This window comes from Coregonus clupeaformis, unplaced genomic scaffold (genome assembly GCF_020615455.1).
Source record: "Coregonus clupeaformis isolate EN_2021a unplaced genomic scaffold, ASM2061545v1 scaf0688, whole genome shotgun sequence".
NCBI classification, from domain to species: Eukaryota; Metazoa; Chordata; class Actinopteri; order Salmoniformes; family Salmonidae; genus Coregonus; species Coregonus clupeaformis.
Window position 1 is genome coordinate 86,962 of NW_025534143.1, and position 19,479 is coordinate 106,440.

General features: G+C 42.1%; 1 protein-coding gene across 3 annotated transcripts; it reads right to left on the reverse strand.

The window, feature by feature from the left end:
• Nucleotides 1-6,077: 6,077 nt before the first annotated feature.
• elac2 (elaC ribonuclease Z 2) lies at nucleotides 6,078-18,829 on the reverse strand. 3 transcript variants are annotated; one of them, XM_045216343.1, is made up of 24 exons: nucleotides 18,748-18,829; nucleotides 18,314-18,528; nucleotides 18,137-18,187; nucleotides 17,978-18,048; nucleotides 16,141-16,205; nucleotides 14,313-14,439; nucleotides 13,994-14,140; nucleotides 13,335-13,390; nucleotides 13,200-13,258; nucleotides 13,040-13,112; nucleotides 12,812-12,924; nucleotides 12,586-12,684; nucleotides 12,315-12,453; nucleotides 12,064-12,149; nucleotides 11,708-11,850; nucleotides 11,366-11,462; nucleotides 11,104-11,242; nucleotides 9,498-9,536; nucleotides 9,294-9,403; nucleotides 9,089-9,188; nucleotides 8,837-8,957; nucleotides 8,139-8,217; nucleotides 7,334-7,478; nucleotides 6,078-6,959 (listed from the first exon to the last, which is right to left on the reverse strand). In XM_045216343.1, the coding sequence occupies exons 2-24, from the start codon at nucleotides 18,514-18,516 to the stop codon at nucleotides 6,714-6,716; spliced, it is 2,508 nt and encodes an 835-aa protein (XP_045072278.1). In that variant the 5' UTR covers nucleotides 18,517-18,528; nucleotides 18,748-18,829; the 3' UTR covers nucleotides 6,078-6,713. The 3 variants fall into 3 exon arrangements, with proteins under 3 accessions (XP_045072278.1, XP_045072277.1, XP_045072276.1); XM_045216342.1 differs by having other exon boundaries at nucleotides 11,729-11,850; nucleotides 18,314-18,825; XM_045216341.1 differs by having other exon boundaries at nucleotides 18,314-18,825.
• Between the last annotated feature and the right edge of the window lie 650 nt (nucleotides 18,830-19,479).

Sequence of the window (19,479 nt, forward strand, 5' to 3'; positions counted from 1 at the left end):
CCCCTTCTGAGGTGCCAAAATGTGTCTCTCTGTTACAGTTTACAGAGGACTGACTATTGAAATGTGTGTTAGTGATGCTATTGCTTCCATGTCTGGTATCTATCTAAAACTTGTCCCCTGAGGAGAACTCTGATGCTATCTATATGGATATATGATCTCTGCGGTACTCTAACTGCTCTATGCAAAGGGTTTTTAATGTCTTTAGCAATTCTGCCTTATCTGCACTGTCTCATCCCCCACACAAGCCTTTAGATGCTATGACATCCTGTGGAGATTGGGTCTGGGTGATCAGGTTACTGTAACTTGTTATCGTTGAATTGGTCAAAGGTGGTTGGTTTTGGTTTGAAAGAGTCACACCTTCAAATGTTATAAATAGAATTAAATGCATTTGTTCTGCCTCTTATCCTGTATCCTGCACATGGAATAAGGTTGTCTGAAATGCTTCTCTTGAAAGCTACCCAGGCCTTCGGCTTGAGTAGGCCTGTTATGTTCATGCTTTGCTTTGTAACTCTAGGATCTTCATGCCTAGAATAATGCCTTGTAATGCTTGTTAATGCTTTGTAACTTAAGCTTATGCCTTGTATAATGTAATCATTCATTTAAAAATGTTAAATAAATCTATTTGCCTTTGAAAGACAATTCTTAGACCTTTCTTGATTGCCTATTACTGTAACTCAACTATAGTTTGGTGCATATTTCTAAATCATCTTTATGGAGTCTGATAAATACATTGAATAGTCTTATTATGGGTTGCATGTGAGGTGTATATATAATATACACATATCCAATATTACCCCACTACACCTCTCTTACCATTAGGTAGGCATGAGAAATGCATCACAATCACAGTGTGAAAGTATTATCAGGATTATCACTAGCAAGAGAGCCCTCGCTACACTACAGTGTCAACAACGAACTATATCATGTTACAAAACGACACTCAAATATTGATGTAAAACTGGACTGACTGGTATTATTACTGAACAGAGAGGAAGTTTACTTTTGAAGGGCACATTGAAACTTTATCAGGACATTTTGAAAATAGGATTTTATACAGTGGTTATTCACCAAGCATCAACTGAAGTCCATGGCAATGTCATTAGGGACAGAGTGATATGCTGCTGCTTAAGGGATCACTCAAATAGTGAGAAAGCAAGTCAACGTCGGAGCAGCATTAAAAGCTTTCCACTCAATGCAGTGTTTTTGGTTAAAAGCAAAGGATTTGCAAAAAAGTATTAGGCCCCCTTGCAAGATCATTCAAATTAGGCGTCTTTGAATTTCGAAACAATGTTGACAGAGAGAGAGAGAGAAGTGGGAGGAAGGGGGAGAGAGAAAGAGGGAAGGAGGAGAGAGGGAGACAGAATTCAGCCACACAAGGTCTGAATTTTTCTATTTAAAAAACGTAAGTGGCCTCATCTGATCTCTCTGGTCTTTTAATTCATAAAGCTAAAATAAAGTGGAATTTTGGCAAAGGATTTAATAAGTAAATTAAGCGCATGATTTTATTGACTTGTTCAGAATACAGCGTACATTGATAGAAATACATCCTCCATCACTACGTACTGTAATGAACCATTGGTAAAAAGGGGTCGTACCACATGTACTTAGTAACATTCAATTATTCACTTCTCTGCTCTCACTGTTGGCTGATGGCCATTCTTTCATCATATATTCCAAACAGTCTTGGGTTTGAATAAGAAATCAATGCTATAGTCCATCCACCTAAACCCTCTATGGCAGTCAGTCATTTCATGCAAATGTGCTCTCTAAATCTGAAACTTTGTCAAGCCAGCACATCCCCAATCCCATCCTGTCTCTTTAATCTCCTGTGTCTTGCATTTATGCGGCAGGTGCTTTTTGTTGGGCTACTGCTGGTGAATGTAAGAGCACCCCGTCGCTCGTGGCTGCTTGGGAGAATCCAATTTCATTCACGTGCAGGGCCAGGTAAGCACCAGCATTGTTCAAGTCTCCTGAGGTTTCTCCTACAGACAGTCTGTTAATGCAGCTTCGTTGTGAGGAAGACAGGCTGACCCTGGCCCTGCCACGTGGAATACTAATGCCCTCTGTCGTGCAGAGACCCCTTTTACACACCTTCTTTCTCTTGTCTTTTCTTTATGTAGCATTACCAAGTCTAAAGTTCTATGTTCACCATGTTGCAAAGTTATCAAAGATCTGGCTTGGAACTCTGATCTCAATTTCACAGCCTCCCCCTCTCTCTTTCTTCCTTGTAGGGGAGGGTTTTGGATAGGTCCAGGTTGGATCTTCCTCAGGCGTTAGGTTCGACGGAGTAGGACGGAGGGTAATAGATGGATGACAGAGGATGAGGGGTGGGGATGAAGAGCTCGATATGAGGTGACGGCTGAGTGACAGTCATGTGGGGGTCTCAGGCGAGTCGCCAGGGATGGCCGTCTGCCCACAATTACTGACCTGTCCAGGTGAGCCGTGATGAGTTGGCCAGAACTGTAACCTCCAATTGGAGCGGTTCAAAGTCCCGGTCCCACTTCAGTCATCGAATTTCACAGAAGTCCCCTCAGATTATCTCACACTTTGATTCCTTCTGGAGGAGAATAGGGCCCCTCTTTGAATCAGCAGCCAGGCAGAAAATGTGAAGAGAGCAGAGCAGGCTGCATAATTGACTTTGGACTGAGGCGAAATTCAAGTCTGCAGAGGTGTATCTGATTGGAGGCTGCCCCCCTGCCCCGTTCTGTTTACTTCTGCAGTCTCCCCTCCCAGACAAAATAAATGATGACAAACATTAACAATGAAGTGCCTCCCTGTTTGACGATGTTATATTTTAATGACATTCTCTTTATCTATGGCTATGTTGGGTAGATAGTCTCAAGACAAGATAGTTGAATGCAGAGGTGATGGAGAGGCTTCTTTCCTTTATTAGACTTCATTTAGAAAGTATCCCTTGAGGGCCCACATCCACAAATAACCACTATGAAAAAGAAAGGCAAACACAGGACACCTGCCAAAGAAATAACATGCAAATGCTTCTCTCAGAGAAAGCCCAAACTACTTGTGTGGTGAGGGTCAATACCAAAGCCAAACTGGCCCACTTGGGGGCTTTGTCCCTCTAAAATACCTAAATGTACAGACTTATTCAGCCAGACAGAAACAGCCAGACTAGCAAATGAATGATACAATTAAAACTGAAGCTTCATACTGTGTTTTAAATATATGTGCAATGAATGTGAATGTTGACAGCAGATACAGTACTTCTTCACGGTCACTTTCTGTCTGATGAATGCTAGTCACAATAAAAGCTGTGAGAGATTTAGCCTACTCTCTGCCCCACTGCTTGTGATTTAGGTGCCCCCAGATAGATTGGGCCATTGTCACTAGAATGGACACTAATGGACTGGACCTGGAAGCTGTGAGTCTTCAACAGACTGCTTCACACTCCAGAAAATAGGGTAATCACCTGTCCGTTGAGCCCACTAAGCCCAGAAAAACTCTCACGTTACATTCAACTGAGAGTTAAAGAATTTGTCTTATCTACAAAAGGAAGGAGTCTTATTGGTATGTATGCCACACCCTTAGCCATTCAGCAATGCCTTTTATGTTGCTTTTTCAGGAAATGCTGATGGAAAACCTGATAGAAACGTATTGGGAGTACAATTAACAGACACCTATACCAGATTTTCATCTAGAACCTGTTTATTCATCATTCAAAGCCCAAATAATATTCTGATGGAAATCCATGTGATAGAAGGTTGTGTTGGAACAGGTCTACAGTATTCCAACATTGTGTGCCTCTGATATGACATATTGCACAGGGCTAAGTATCCTCTGTTTCCTGTGAGATGTAGGCTACAGTAAGCCTCAGAAGTCCAAAGCTCCCGTTTCAGTTCTCTCTCCAGGTAGACCTTGTCATGTCTCACTTCGGTAACACACACAGACATACTATACTGGGGCTGTGTCATAGGGGGATAACACCGACGGCCTGAAATAGCCTCCTTAAAAACATGAGACAAAATGTATACACACGTCTTATTCAGTAAAGACTTGCATTACAGAGATAGGGTGGCAGGTAGCCTAGCAGTTAAGAGCGTTGGGCCAGTAACCGAAAGGTTGCTGGTTCGAATCCCCGAGCCGACTAGGTGAAAAATCTGTCCATGTGCCCTTGAATAAGGTGCTTAACCCTAACTGCTCCTGTAAGTCTGTCTTGATAGAAGTGTCTGCTAAATAGCTCAAATGTAAATACTAGCTTTCTGGAACCCTAATGACAGACTATTCTGGCTCACCACTGCATCATGTCTGCTATACATAGTGCATCAGAACCTAATGATTTTAGGAGTGTTTTGTAATTATGTGCCATTGGCCCCTCTCATGGGTGAATTCCCTGAGCCTATATGTGCCATTACCTTGTGTTGAGTAGATTTTCATGGTTACCGCTCCCTCAAGCGGTAAATGGAAATAATGACTACATCAATTCAGGCTCGCTCTCACGATGCCACTGCAGGATTAGAGCAGACATTCAACTGCAATGACTTGCAAGTCATATTGGCATTGTGAAGTGAGAGATTCGCCGCAAGACAATTTTGCTACTTCAGTGAAGCACAGGTTAGGAAATCTCATATCCACTCGTATTTTGGGAAGGAGAGTAAAGATGTCATTGTGTAGAGTCTTAAGCGCATAGTATTATACCTCTTCATACAGATTCAGAAATCCAATACTTCAAATGAGCTCAAAATGATATCACAGAGATATTGACTAAGTTCTTACTCCCAGAGTATATTTGATACATCAGTTTTCTAGTTTCGTTAAAAAAGTTCATATGGGGAGACACTACTCTGAGTCATGCCGCATAATGCATCATGATACCAAATACCAATCACCTCAAAGCAATGCCATGAAAGTGAGGTAACAGACTTTGGGCAGTTCCAACATCATGAATTATCACTGGCCCTTCAAATGGCAACACAACAACAAGTCTGTGAGATAACCACCTAGTGCTGGATCTAGTCCTCTAGATGGAGAACGATCAATGTGGAAAGATCAACACCCCATTGAAATGCAAATGTTACCCAATGGACATGCAGACAAAGTGGCTGGCTCTAGGCTAATAACCCTGCCAGCACTGGACTGGACAGCGGATCACGACTGGCCTCAGCTGTTCTCTTTAGGGGTTTTAGTAAACCAATGCACATTCAACCTCTCTCAGTAAACTCTGAAAATATTCACACCAAAGAGCCGGCATTACACTAGTGTTTACAATAGTTATTAGACTGGTTTACCAAAAAGTCTAACAGAAAACAGGAAGAGAACGTACACATTCCTCATAGTTTATGTATTTAGTGTAGGCAGATGATCTCATCCAGAGTGGATTACAGTCAACACTTCATGTCATTTGAGAGACTGGCCAGTAAACGGTCTTTGAAATGGAAGGTGGTGAGGCTGTGGCCCTTCCTCTCTCAGACAGCTTCCAGAAGGTCATCTCTGGCCCATCTAAAGTATAATAAAACAATGACAGCTCACTACAGCCACCATGTGGAGGGACAGTACTGCATCAAAGTAGAGTACAGGCTACTGTGCTCTCTGGTGTAGACAAAGAGCTGTGATAAAGGCATTCAGTTATCCATCAATCTTTGTCCACACTGTATAGGGATCAGAGGCAACTGATGGGAGGAGCTATAGGAGGACAGGCTCATTGTAATGGCTGGAAAGGAATAAATGGAATGGAGCCAAACATGTGGTTTCCATATGTTTGATAGTATTCCATTCCAGCCATTACAATGAGCCCATCCTCCTATAGCTCCTTCCACCAGATCCATTTAGAGTGAACTGTCAGCTGCAAACTCCACCTATCAGTAAAGTTGCAGTAGCCCCATTAATTTGTATTTTAGCTGTCCTAACTTTATTCTGATGACTGCAATAAATATTACATCAAATCAGAGTTCTCACACAGAGAGAGCATGCTGCTGGCACAGTGCTTTAGGGGGTCTTGTCTCATGGAAAGATCAGAGGATTCTTTTTGATGGATATCATTATCAAACAGGAAATACATTGTTTAATTTTTCAGGGCTACATCAATAGCACATAGTGTATTATATAAATTATTTACAAAATAAAACATTGTTCATCTGGTTTAATATCAGAGACAGTGAAATGCATGTGAAGCTTTATATCATATTCATACCATCACAGAGCACTCCTAGACCAGAATCTATGATGAAATGCAACCTCAACTTTTGCCAATACCTGTTATGCAACAAGTGCCCATGGTGCTGTATGACTATTACTTTGTTGAATAAAATACATCTATCAGTTCAATGTAATACTACTCATCTATATGTGACAACTTTACTAAATTAATTTGTTTGGATGCAACTTTTAAAGGTGTAGTTTAATAGGACATAAACTTTATATGAGTTGTTCTTCACAATATGTTGCTGGAAAACAACAGGCCAATACCATGGAGCATGATTGACTTTCCTTTACTTTTAAATGCAAAATCAAAGACCATGTTAATTACATGTTCTATACACACAGCAATGGTAATGACAGGAAAAATAGATATGCTTTATTCACATGCGATGAAGGCAGCCAGTTCAGCCAAATGAAAAACTCTTATTTTACAGTGTATCCCTCATGCAAGTTTGTCAAGTAATTAATTTAAATAAAGCAAACTCAGATTTGTTTCAGTAAAAGAACAGTCATTTTATTTCCACTAATCTCTGGTGTAACCCAAAGCTATGGTCAGGGTCTTAGTTTGTTTTGAGTCTCTTACTTCCCACGTCCTGTGTTGGGTCCTCTGGCTCTCGTTTGGCACCTTTGCCCGTCTTGCCTGCATTGGGTGTTCTCTGCTCTTCGTTGCTTTCAGCAATGACTCCTTTCATCTGTTTAAGCTCCCTCCTCCCTCTCCTCTCCTCCATCTCTCCGATCTCCTCGGCAAACAGGGCTTTGAGGGGCGGGATAAGTCTGGGGAGGATTCTAAAGTCTCCAAACCGGATCTGAGGAGAGACAGGGAAGAGAGATCACCAGGGCTGCCTGAAAACGGTCCCTCACTCACTCAAGAGTGGGTCTTTCAAAATACCCAGCCTCCTCTGAGGCAGCTGGAGATGTATCTCTAATGGGAGTCTAACACATTCTGAATGTTACCTTAAAATGGTACATCTAGATTTAAATCGAAGTTGTCCGAGGCATTTTGTCCGAGAGTATTCTACCTGGACTAGGGGCACTGGTCTGCTCATACTGTAGTGAATAATGGTCCTAATTCATTCTGAGGTTACACATATACATTTCAGATGTGCAGAACCCGCATAATCATTTCAATGTTGCTATGCATAACAAGTGGACTAAAGTACATAATTCAACACTCACTTACCCTCATGTGGTCAAAAGATATCCCCACTCTGTCGTTGAAGTCCTCACTGAAGAGGGGGATCTTGGCATAGCGCTGGCTGAAGTGGTTCAGCATGATGAACTCGGCATTCATCTTCATGCCAATACCAATGGCCTGGGAGGTGGTACTGTCATTTTGGGAGGCAAGCAGAGAAGCATGATGCTACTCTGCTACTATTTTAACAGTGATTACCAGACTTAACCCCATGGTAAGCTATACAGAGTTCGTTCAGTTCAATAGTTCAGCTCAATTACTTTCTCTAAAGTCATTCTTTCTTTCAAGTAGTTTTCAATGTGAGAGGGAGCTCTTTAACCAAAGTCACTGAAATTCCAGCTAGAAGGCAGTAGCACCCATTGCCTCCAATAAAGAGTTCCAAAAACCAATGCCAATCTCAGAGAAGAATGCAGCCAGTTACAATGCCCTCTAAAAATGACTGGCTTTTCAAGAGCTCATTGAGTTTCTTTGTCAGTAGAAAAATGGCACTTGTCTATTTCTGTTTACCTCCTTCAATGCATGTCATATTTCCACACTTCGGGCTGGATTCAATCCATATCACAGAAGATATGCATTATATCTCGATTGAAATTTAAAGGCAATATCTCCATGTTCGCGGAGACTGCATTCATGGTAAACGCTGCATATGTCGGCTCAATCGGAAATTACCTTTACATTTTTTACGCGGATCTTCCGCGATACGGATTGAATCCAGCCCAAGAAAGCTAGTTTCCTAATAGAATAACGAAGGACACCTCTGAAGAGAAGCACCGTACTAGATCCATCTACTAACCTATGTCTCTTCTCCACAGCCTCGTCCTCCAATCCGTCTTCCAACGTCGCTTCATGAATAAGTAAAGTTGCGTTCTTTCCTTTGAAAACACAATGACAAACATGAATCGCGCAGCACTTCCAGCCTCTCTTCCTCTCCCAGAGGAAATCAATCACACAGCTCTGTGTAATAAACCATCAGCCAGCCCTGTTTGTCTGGCACACCCAGGCCTCTATAATGAACAGGCATGGGATATACCCCGGCTCTCTCTGGGAAGCTTCAACTGGATCATATCAAGTCGAACAATTTAAAAAGAGTCAATGAAGTGGGAGACCTTGTGATTCATAGCGAACTTTGGAACCGATCGATAACATTAAGAAATATCTGGTAAATGATGCCAGACAGCTAGTGCGGAATACAGCATGGATGACAGGTTCAGATCAGACTGGCTACTGTAGATGGACCCATTAACACTGATCTATATGTATATCATACCACCAGCAACTGTGTAGAAGTTATAGAATACATTCTGGGTCCAAAATTCCAGCATGGTTCTGTGGAATGCACGTAACGGCAAATCAAATAGCATTTGTGAGCATTTACCATTTGATCCGGACGTCACAAGTGTGGTTCACAGAGTGTGTAAATCTTTTCACATCACACAAATTCTGGGAGCTGTACAAACATCACAATTGGAGTCGAGAACTGTTGGTACTAACCCATATGTGCGAGGGCATCGCAGGGCATTGTGTCCCCAGAGAAGACCAGCTGCCAGCCAGACTGGTGAGTGATGCTGCAGGCAAAGGCATTCTTACAGTGACGCACCGGACAAGTCTGGAACTATGAGAGAAACAGAATATACAGTATGTATTTAAGCTTTGATGACAGCCTCAATAAACAGTCATTGAACCTAACAAGAGTGTTTTGAGTCTTATTGAACCACGAAGCAGCCTGTTCAAGTCTCTACATACCTTTTCTAAATCAGATTTCTTCAGCAGTGCTTGGATGAATGACTTGGTTTTGAACTTGGACACCTCAGCCCCCTCACACATGACTTTGCTAGGGACAATGCTGAAACATAGTAAAGAATACATCAATATTAGAGACAATGGACATCATATCATCAAGTCTGAAAGCATCAATTCAATAGAGTAAGACGTGTCTTTCCTGACATACTTGACATGGCTGAGGATCTCCTCACAGTGGTCATGGTACTGGTTGAGCCAGGTCATCATCTGGACAGGGGCTACCAGATAGATGGGGCTGAAGGCTTTCCCAAGAGTTGTCTGAACAGTAAAGAGATAAGGACAGATATTCATTAAAGTATTCCATTTTGCATGACTCATCTTAAAATCTGAAAAAGGGAAACTCTTTACTGACCAAGGCTCTCTCCCTTTGAAACAGCAAACTCAACAATCCCTGGAAAATAAAGTGAAATTATTATTAAATTCTTTGAAAATAAAATGAATGCCAGAATATATGCTATAACTCTATAATAAACATACACTGCTCAAAAAAATAAAGGGAACACTTAAACAACACAATGTAACTCCAAGTCAATCACACTTCTGTGAAATCAATCTGTCCACTTAGGAAGCAACACTGATTGACAATACATTTCTGGCTGATGTTTTGGTCACTTTTGAATGCTGGCGGTGCTTTCACTCTAGTGGTAGCATGAGACGGAATCTACAACCCACACAAGTGGCTCAGGTAGTGCAGCTCATCCAGGATGGCACATCAATGCGAGCTGTGGCAAGAAGGTTTGTTGTGTCTGTCAGCGTAGTGTCCACAGCATGGAGGCGCTACCAGGAGACAGGCCAGTACATCAGGAGACGTGGAGGAGGCCGTAGGAGGGCAAAAACCCACCAGCAGGACTGCTACCTCCGCCTTTGTGCAAGGAGGAGCAGGAGGAGCACTGCCAGAGCCCTGCAAAATGACCTCCAGCAGGCCACAAATGTGCTTGTGTCTGCTCAAACGGTCAGAAACAGACTCCATGAGGGTGGTATGAGGGCCCGACGTCCACAGGTGGGGGTTGTGCTTACAGCCCAACACAGTGCAGGACGTTTGGCATTTGCCAGAGAACACCAAGATTGGCAAATTCGCCACTGGCGCACTGTGCTCTTCACAGATGAAAGCAGGTTCACACTGAGCACGTGACAGATGTGACAGAGTCTGGAGACGCCGTGGAGAACGTTCTGCTGCCTGCAACATCCTCCAGCATGACCGGTTTGGCGGTGGGTCAGTCATGGTGTGGGGTGGCATTTATTTGGGGGGACGCACAGCCCTCCATGTGCTCGCCAGAGGTAGCCTGACTGCCATTAGGTACCGAGATGAGATCCTCAGACCCCTTGTGAGACAATATGCTGGTGCGGTTGGCCCTGGGTTCCTCCTAATGCAAGACAATGCTAGACCTCATGTGGCTGGAGTATGTCAGCAGTTCCTGCAAGAGGAAGGCATTGATGCTATGGACTGGCCCGCCCGTTCCCCAGACCTGATTCCAATTGAGCACATCTGGGACATCATGTCTCGCTCCATCCACCAACGCCACGTTGCACCACAGACTGTCCAGGAGTTGGCGGATGCTTTAGTCCAGGTCTGGGAGGAGATCCTTCAGGAGACCATCCGTCACCTCATCAGGAACATGCCCAGGCGTTGTAGGGAGGTCATACAGGCACGTGGAGGCCACACACACTACTGAGCCTCATTTTGACTTGTTTTAAGGACATTACATCAAAGTTGGATCAGCCTGTAGCGTGGTTTTCCACTTTAATTTTGAGGGTGACTCCAAATCCAGACCTCCATGGGTTGATAAATTTGATTTCCATTGATAATTTTTGTGTGATTTTGTTGTCAGCACATTCAACTATGTAAAGAAAAAAGTATTTAATAAGATTATTTCATTCATTCAGATCTAGGATGTGTTATTTTAGTGTTCCCTTTATTTTTTTGAGCAGTGTATATTTCTGGGAAAAATAACCCTTACTGTGTGATGGTCCGCGTGCATGTGAGAGATGAAGACTGTTGAGATCTTTGCAAGAGTCTCGTCCACACTGTCCCCATAGTGTCGGCACAGCTGGCCAAAGGTGCCCTCTCCACAGTCCAGCAGCACTGACTGAGTAGCACTGAAGGAAATGGGATATATCATAAACACAGAGACAGACAGACAGTTATACTGGCTACCTCACACAGAAATATCTTTAAGGGAATTATTTTATTTTTATATGAGCCTAACTGAGGGCCATTACCTAATGTTGACCAAGTTGCCACTGACATTCCTGATCTTCATTGGAAGAGCCGATCCAGTTCCTAAAAAGACCACCTCTGGGTATTTTTCTGCCCGCCCTGCAAGAAACAACACATTATCATACTGTACAACATAATTTTTCTATGCCACTGAAATTTGAGATGTAAAACTATGATACTCTATAAGACAAAAGTACTACAAGAAACTAAACTCAGTTACTTTTTTTTTTTTTTTTTTAAACGCCCAGTGTGAAATGTTTGCAACTCCTCTCAAGAGGAGTAAAGAGAAATCGATGGAGCTTTGTTGGACTGAGTAACATCTCCTCCTGGGCTTCTAGTCTGACCTGTCCCAGAGCAGGGCTCACCAGACAGCACTGCAGCATCAGTCGCACGGAACCGCTTGCACTCCTCCACTTCTTGGAGGAAGTTAGGGGCCTCCGCAGCCTCTTTCACAAACTCTTCAGTGTCACAAGAGGGGATTGCATCTCTAATGAATAAGAACAGTAGAACACACACACCACTCATCACATACTGCTGAGAGGGGCAGGGACGCTCTCATTTGACTTAGACTGTTTTGGCATTTACAAGATCAGAGAAGAAATAGTAAGCCATGCTTGAAAGTAGCGTTTCATCTGAAATGGTTTTCTTTGACAAAGCAGCCCTTTGTAAGTGCAGACTAATGCCTGAAGGACAGACTCACCTTTGCCATTCAATCTTGGGTCTGAGTTGGAACTTCAGCAGACACTCGGCTCTGACATTGGGGACATGCAGGGCAGCCTGAGTCTCCTTGAGAAGATCAACAACAGTCAGAAGTTTTACAAAAACAAGAGTAGAAACAGATTAGCACAACACAATGCAAGCTACAAAAGGTTTCCAAATGAACACGCTTATCTCTGTGTAGCAGCAGGTTACAATGTTGAATAATTAAAGTTCTAGCACTTCACAACTTACCTTTGTTTTATAGTGCTTGAGCTCTGGAAATATCTCTGGATGAATCAGATTGAGCTGAGTCTGAATCTTGTGGCTCCTAACGTTGTGAACAGTGCAAACTTGTTCATTCAGGATCAGGTGCTCAGTGGTGGATGGAAACCTAAAATACAAAAACACACAAAAACATTAAACTTGTAGAAAGACCAACATAAAACAGAGAGAGAAGACAATAGCAGAATATGGAATATGTAAACAGTCTGAACCTGAGTATTACATATGGCTGATTTTGTACCTTTCCATCCATTGCTTGTATTCATCTGTTTTCAGCACAGACTCTGGGGTCATGTGGACCACTAAGGCAGCAGGGTCCTCTGTTCCTCCACTTTGGTATCTGCAGATGAGACAAATAACTCAGAACTTAACTAACTACAATCTCCTAAAGAAGGCCTGGGGAGTAATGACGCAGGATGCAGAAGCAGCCTTCGAACACATTTGGCCAACTTCGCTCAGGCCATTACCTCCTCAGCTGCTGATTGATGCAGATTGGTTGAACAAACTCCTCAGAGGGACACTCCACAACAATGAAGGCTGGTCCTGGATCAGTGGGAGTGCACACCTCTTCAGGATGGATCTGTAGGACAACCATCAGGATATCTTCAGACAACAAGATGAAATGTATCTAACATTTACAATAGCTAATCCAAAATTCCAGAGCCCTAACGATCAACCAAATATATTTGAAGTACCTCTCTTCCTTCGTAGGTCACACTTTTCCCATCCTTCAGAGCTGCAATGAGAGGACCAATAGCTGCAGTGCCTCTGTGGAGAAAGTATATGAAAAAAATTATTATCGGCTCAAGTTTGTTGAGCAGGCAAAACTGAATTTGTATTGAAATATCAACTTACACTGGTAATCCAAGGTCTTTTGCTTGAGCAACCAAGAAATTCCCCTTCTTAGGATGAAGCTGCAAGTCAAGGATAAAATTTGACAAACTGCAATCATTCAGTATGTCACTGAGACAATGAGATTGTGTTTCTTACCTTACAAACGAATGCCACAACTAAAGACGGATCCCTTGTTGCTCTTGCTTTTCCACCTGAGAGGAAAATGCAATGTGAGAAATGCTGCCCTTTGGAGCTCAACATCCTTGAACTAGGGCAGCGATGCCCCTGATAGCGCTGCATGCTCCTTTAGTGTCGTGGGTCATCCTTCCCAATCTCTTCCCGTTGACTTGACTATTGGAAGTCTGGATAACTTTAGTATTGAATTTTGCTTTTGAACAGGAGTGCTGGCTGGGTTAACACCTGCATTTGATTGGCTCAGAGTATAAATTATATTTTCATTTAGGAGAGGCATTTCCTTGTGTTTATTTCTTATTTTTCCTTGTTTGTTCGTCCATATATATATATATCTCTTTTCCTACCGTGTCGTACAAAGTTTTAGCAGCCTATGGGGCGTTAGTGTTTTGTATTTTATGCTAGCTAGCTTTTTGCAAGTCAGATACATTTTCAGAAATAAAACCTGTTTGGAGCTCCATCCTTGCGAAATACTTGATTGGTTTGATAAGTGTCACTAGTTTCCATCTAGAGTCCACCGTACTTCACCCCTTTTTATCGTCTTCATGAGAACTTCCTCAGGCTTTATAACAGTCAGAGCGTGAGAAGCCTGGGCTTCCGAGCCTACATGCTCCTAGTCTTACCTGGGCTGGTTGCTCTCTCCCTCCTGCTGTCTGTGCTGGTGTCCTCAGAGTCCTCTGGCCTCCACAGCTCCCTCCTCTGGGGACTACTGGAGGGGCTGCTCCTCCCTGAGTTAGGGGAGCACTTTGGCCCGTCCTCTCTGAGCTGGGCTGGTACAATTGGGGTTAAGAGAGTGTCAACTACCAACTCTACAGCATGAGAACACAAATATTCACTATTTTACCCGTCATAAACTAATATGCTTTAAGATAAAGAGTATGAGTAACAGTAAATTACTCAATGATTTTTTTTAAAACACAAAAGGTGTTTTCTAGTACTCACCAAATATTGGTATTTGACTAACTGTCATTGTGTCATCTGTGTGTTGTTTCTCAGTGTATGGTCGAACAGCTAGCTTGATTTCTTCCAGTGGTCCAGAAAATACTCTGATGGCATTCACATATTTCTCCTAGATCAAGAGGAGGCAATGACATACAGTGGGAAAAAAAATTATTTAGTCAGCCACCAATTGTGCAAGTTCTCCCACTTAAAAAGATGAGAGGCCTGTAATTTTCATCATAGGTACACGTCAACTATGACAGACAAATTGAGGAGAAAAAATCCTGAAAATCACATTGTAGGAATTTTAATGAATTTATTTGCAAATTATGGTGGAAAATAAGTATTTGGTCACCTACAAACAAGCAAGATTTCTGTCTCTCACAGACCTGTAACTTCATCTTTAAGAGGCTTCTCTGTCCTCCACTCGTTACCTGTATTAATGGCACCTGTTTGAACTTGTTATCAGTATAAAAGACACCTGTACACAACCTCAAACAGTCACACTCCAAACTCCACTATGGCCAAGACCAAAGAGCTGTCAAAGGACACCAGAAACAAAATTGTAGACCTGCACCAGGCTGGGAAGACTGAATCTGCAATAGGTAAGCAGCTTGGTTTGAAGAAATCAACTGTGGGAGCAATTATTAGGAAATGGAAGACATACAAGACCACTGATAATCTCCCTCGATCTGGGGCTCCGCGCAAGATCTCACCCCGTGGGGTCAAAATGATCACAAGAACGGTGAGCAAAAATCCCAGAACCACACGGGGGGACCTAGTGAATGACCTGCAGAGAGCTGGGACCAAAGTAACAAAGCCTACCATCAGTAACACACTACGCCGCCAGGGACTCAAATTCTGCAGTGCCAGACGTGTCCCCCTGCTTAAGCCAGTATATGTCCAGGCCCGTCTGAAGTTTGCTAGAGTGCATTTGGATGATCCAGAAGAGGATTGGGAGAATGTCATATAGTCAGATGAAACCAAAATATAACTTTTTGGTAAAAACTCAACTCGCCGTGTTTGGAGGACAAAGAATGCTGAGTTGCATCCAAAGAACACCATACCTACTGTGAAGCATGGGGGTGGAAACATCATGCTTTGGGGCTGTTTTTCTGCAAAGGGACCATGACGACTGATCCGTGTAAAGGAAAGAATGAATGGGGCCATGTATCGTGAGATTTGGAGTGAAAACCTCCTTCCATCAGCAAGGGCATTGAAGATGAAACGTGGCTGGGTCTTTCAGCATGACAATGATCCCAAACACACCACCCGGGCAACGAAGGAGTGGCTTCGTAAGAAGCATTTCAAGGTCCTGGAGTGGCCTAGCCAGTCTCCAGATCTCAACCCCATAGAAAATCTTTGGAGGGAGTTGAAAGTCCGTGTTGCCCAGCGACAACCCCAAAACATCACTGCTCTAGAGGAGATCTGCATGGAGGAATGGGCCAAAATACCAGCAACAGTGTATGAAAACCTTGTGAAGACTTACAGAAAACATTTGACCTGTGTCATTGCCAACAAAGGGTATATAACAAAGTAATGAGAAACTTTTGTTATTGACCAAATACTTATTTTCCACCATCATTTGCAAATAAATTCATTAAAAATCCTACAATGTGATTTTCTGGATTTTTTTTCTCATTTTGTCTGTCATAGCTGACGTGTACCTATGAGGAAAATTACAGGCCTCTCTCATCTTTTTAAGTGGGAGAACTTACACAATTGGTGGCTGACTAAATACTTTTTTCCCCCACTATATTAGACTCAGGATACCACAAAAACAGTTGACTCATTACAGACAATATTTTCTACTGCTACAATGTTCACTCACCAGTTGTGGTGGTCCAGAGAGAACAACCTCAGGGACACCAGTGTCTTTTAGTGTCAATATCATCCCTAAACCAGAGAGTACACAGTTTACCACACCTAAGGACATACGCGGAGACATAGGCTAATCATGCAATAAGCTTTGACCTCTGTCTATCTACAGTCATGTGGAAAAGTAAGTACACCCCCTGGAAAGTGGACTTTTATTTTTGTACATATTTGGACAGATGGACATGTAATCTTCACTTCAACACTATTGACATATAAAGGTAACCTAATTTAACAAATTACACTGAAAGATTATACTTTGCAATCATTTATTCATCAAAAATCAACAGAAATGCAATTTCATAGTGCTGAAAAAATAAGTACACCCCTAGCTTCAATTGCCCATTTTGGCTGAAATAACTTCCAAGTAGCCGTTTCTTGTAACTGTCTATCAGTCTCTTACATCGACTGGGAGGAGGAATTTTTGCCCACTCTTCTTTACAGTACTGCTTCAACTGTGTCATGTTCGAGGGTTTTCTTGCATGCACAGCCCGCTTCAAGTCCCCCCACTGCATTTTGACAGGATTGAGATCTGGGCTTTGACTCTGCCATTCCATAACCCTCCATTTCTTATTTTTGAGCCATTCTGTTGAAACTTTGCTTGTGTGTTTTGGATCATTGTCCTGTTGCAAGATCCATGTTCGGTTTAGCTTCAGCTTTTTGACAGATGGCCTCACATTCTCCTCAAGAATTCTCTGGTACAATATTGAATTAATGGTTGACTCAATAATGGCAAATTGGCTAGGCACTGAGGCTTTACGGTTGGTATGAGGTTCTTCTGTTCAAAGGCAGTGTTTTGTTTTAGCCAAACATGGCGTCTGGCATTGCGGCCAAACAACTCCACCTTTGACTCATCTGTCCAGAGCACATTGTTCCAGTAGTTTTGGTCTTTACCCAGGTGTTGTCTGGCAAACGTCAGCCGTGTCTTGATATTCTTTTTTGAAAGCAGAGGCTTCTTCCTTCCTGACCTCCCATGTAGGCCAAGTTTGTGCAGTCTCTTTCTGACAGTTGACTCATGCACTTCGACATTGATTGTGGCAAGAGTGGCCTGTAGACCCCTTGATGTTACCCTGGTTCATAGAGACTTCTGTGAGCATCTTTCAGTCAGCTCTTGGCCTGATTTTGGAGGGACAACCTGTCCTAGGTAGATTGCCAGTGGTCTGGAATTTTCTCCATTTGTAGATGATCCGTCGGACAGTGGAATGATGTACTTCGAATTGCTTGGAATTGGATTTGTAACCCCTCCCAGACTCATGGGCATCAATAATATTTATTCTGAGGGCCTCGGATAGGCCTTTTGATCTTGGCATGATGTTTTACCACACACCCATATGGTTAAGGCCAAACCAGACCAAGTGTCTAATCTTTATGGAAGGCTGGACCCTCCCAAGTTACTCTCTAATCATTTGCACCTGCTTTGGTGTACCTGATTCTAATTTTAGCCATTTTATGTGATGGTAGGGGTGTACTAAATTTCTGCATAAGGAAATTGAAATGTAAAAAAAAAAGTGGAGTGGATGTGTTGACTCATGCAGTGTAAAATAATTTGATTTGTTAAATTGGGTTACCTTTATCAATGAATGTGGTTGGAATTTAGCTCAAATATCTGTGTCCAAATATGTAAAAAATAAAAATAAAGACCACTTTCCATGGTGTACTTACTTTTTCACATGACTGTACACAGAGACATCGGCTAATAAGCTTTGATCTATGTCTATTATCTATGTACAGTTGTTTCCAGGTTGACAGATGACTGACTTGATGTAAAGTGGATAGAATAACAAGCAACTTACCTGATAGACCACCAACATTCTCCCAGCTCATTCTAGTGAGGAAAATATTGTCCAAGCGAGCAGCTTTTAACCTGACAAGAGGAACATTGTTGAGATTTATAGAGCTGAGACTGAATGATGGATTTTAGTGGAACATTGACAGGAGGCAATTCAACTTACTTGTGCTCTTGCATCAGCCTCTGTGTTCCCTCACCACAGTTGAATAGGTACCTTCCAGAGAGGAAAAAGGGTAAACAAATATGCTGCAGCCAACTGCCTTTCTGATACCCACTATGCAAATATATTTGGCAACGTTACAACAAATTGTCAGACACTCATGTTCTCTGGTTTAGTTACCTATTGAACTCAGAGAAGACATAAAGTGATGCGCCATTATCTCGGCTCCCTGCCCCGACGACCTGCGCGTAGACAGTGGCTGGTCCATGCACATCCACTCCACGTTTCCTCTGTTCTCTAGACTTCACATGTCGCAATGTTTCTTTGGGTGCTCTGGGTTTCTTTGGTCCCCAATTTTGGTTGTCTGTTGTGTTCGTAGACATTGCCCGCAGAAACTGGAAAATAGTCCGGGGAAAACGATGTTCACTACATGCGATGCTTTGTAGGCGACCCGTAGATGTGTGTCTCACAAATAGCCACCCAATAAACTTACAGTGTAGAGACACTTTAGTCATACTAAACATTCGGTTTAATGGAAGCTAGTTCTGCTCGTCGTACAAGACAGCACACTTATCAATAATCATTGCTTAATATTTATGAAAATATAATTTTACCTATCAGCACACATATCATTGAAATATAAACATTCAGTCAGGACTTCAGAGGTTGAGACATGTGATTTGACGCTCAACTTTGTTTCTTCCGGCGTAGAATGATGACGTCTTCATCACACTCTCGATCATTGGTGTGTTAACTCATCTGTTCTTATGCATTGATATGCAATAAAGCAATAAAACAACCAATAAATAAACTGGAGCATTTTTTATAAAAGCAAATAATATCTGACAATGTTCCCTTCAGTAATATAACAGAGCTTATCAATAGCCTCATATGTAGCAGGCCAGGTAGCCCTATAAATTGTATGGCAAATTCATGATGTTAATACTAAAAATGTATATCCGGATAGTTATATATATATATATATATATATATATATATATATATATATATATATATATATATATATATATATATATATATATATATATATATATATATATAATGAATTTAAAATACAATATCCAAATGTTTATTATTGATATCATGAATTTGGAGTCGTATTTCTAGGGCTACAGACTCTTCACGCTGGCTTGTGAAAAGAGAGGGACACCATTTTGGGCTATTTGTCTTATTTGACCATTTATCCTGCTAGCTCGTACCCCATGACCCCTGAAATAAGCTATTAATTAATGCGATATTGACATTGATATTTCTTTGCATATCAATCTTTTTCATATTTTAATGTTTCTTCATATTCTGCTTTCAGACTTACAGGCTATCACTTT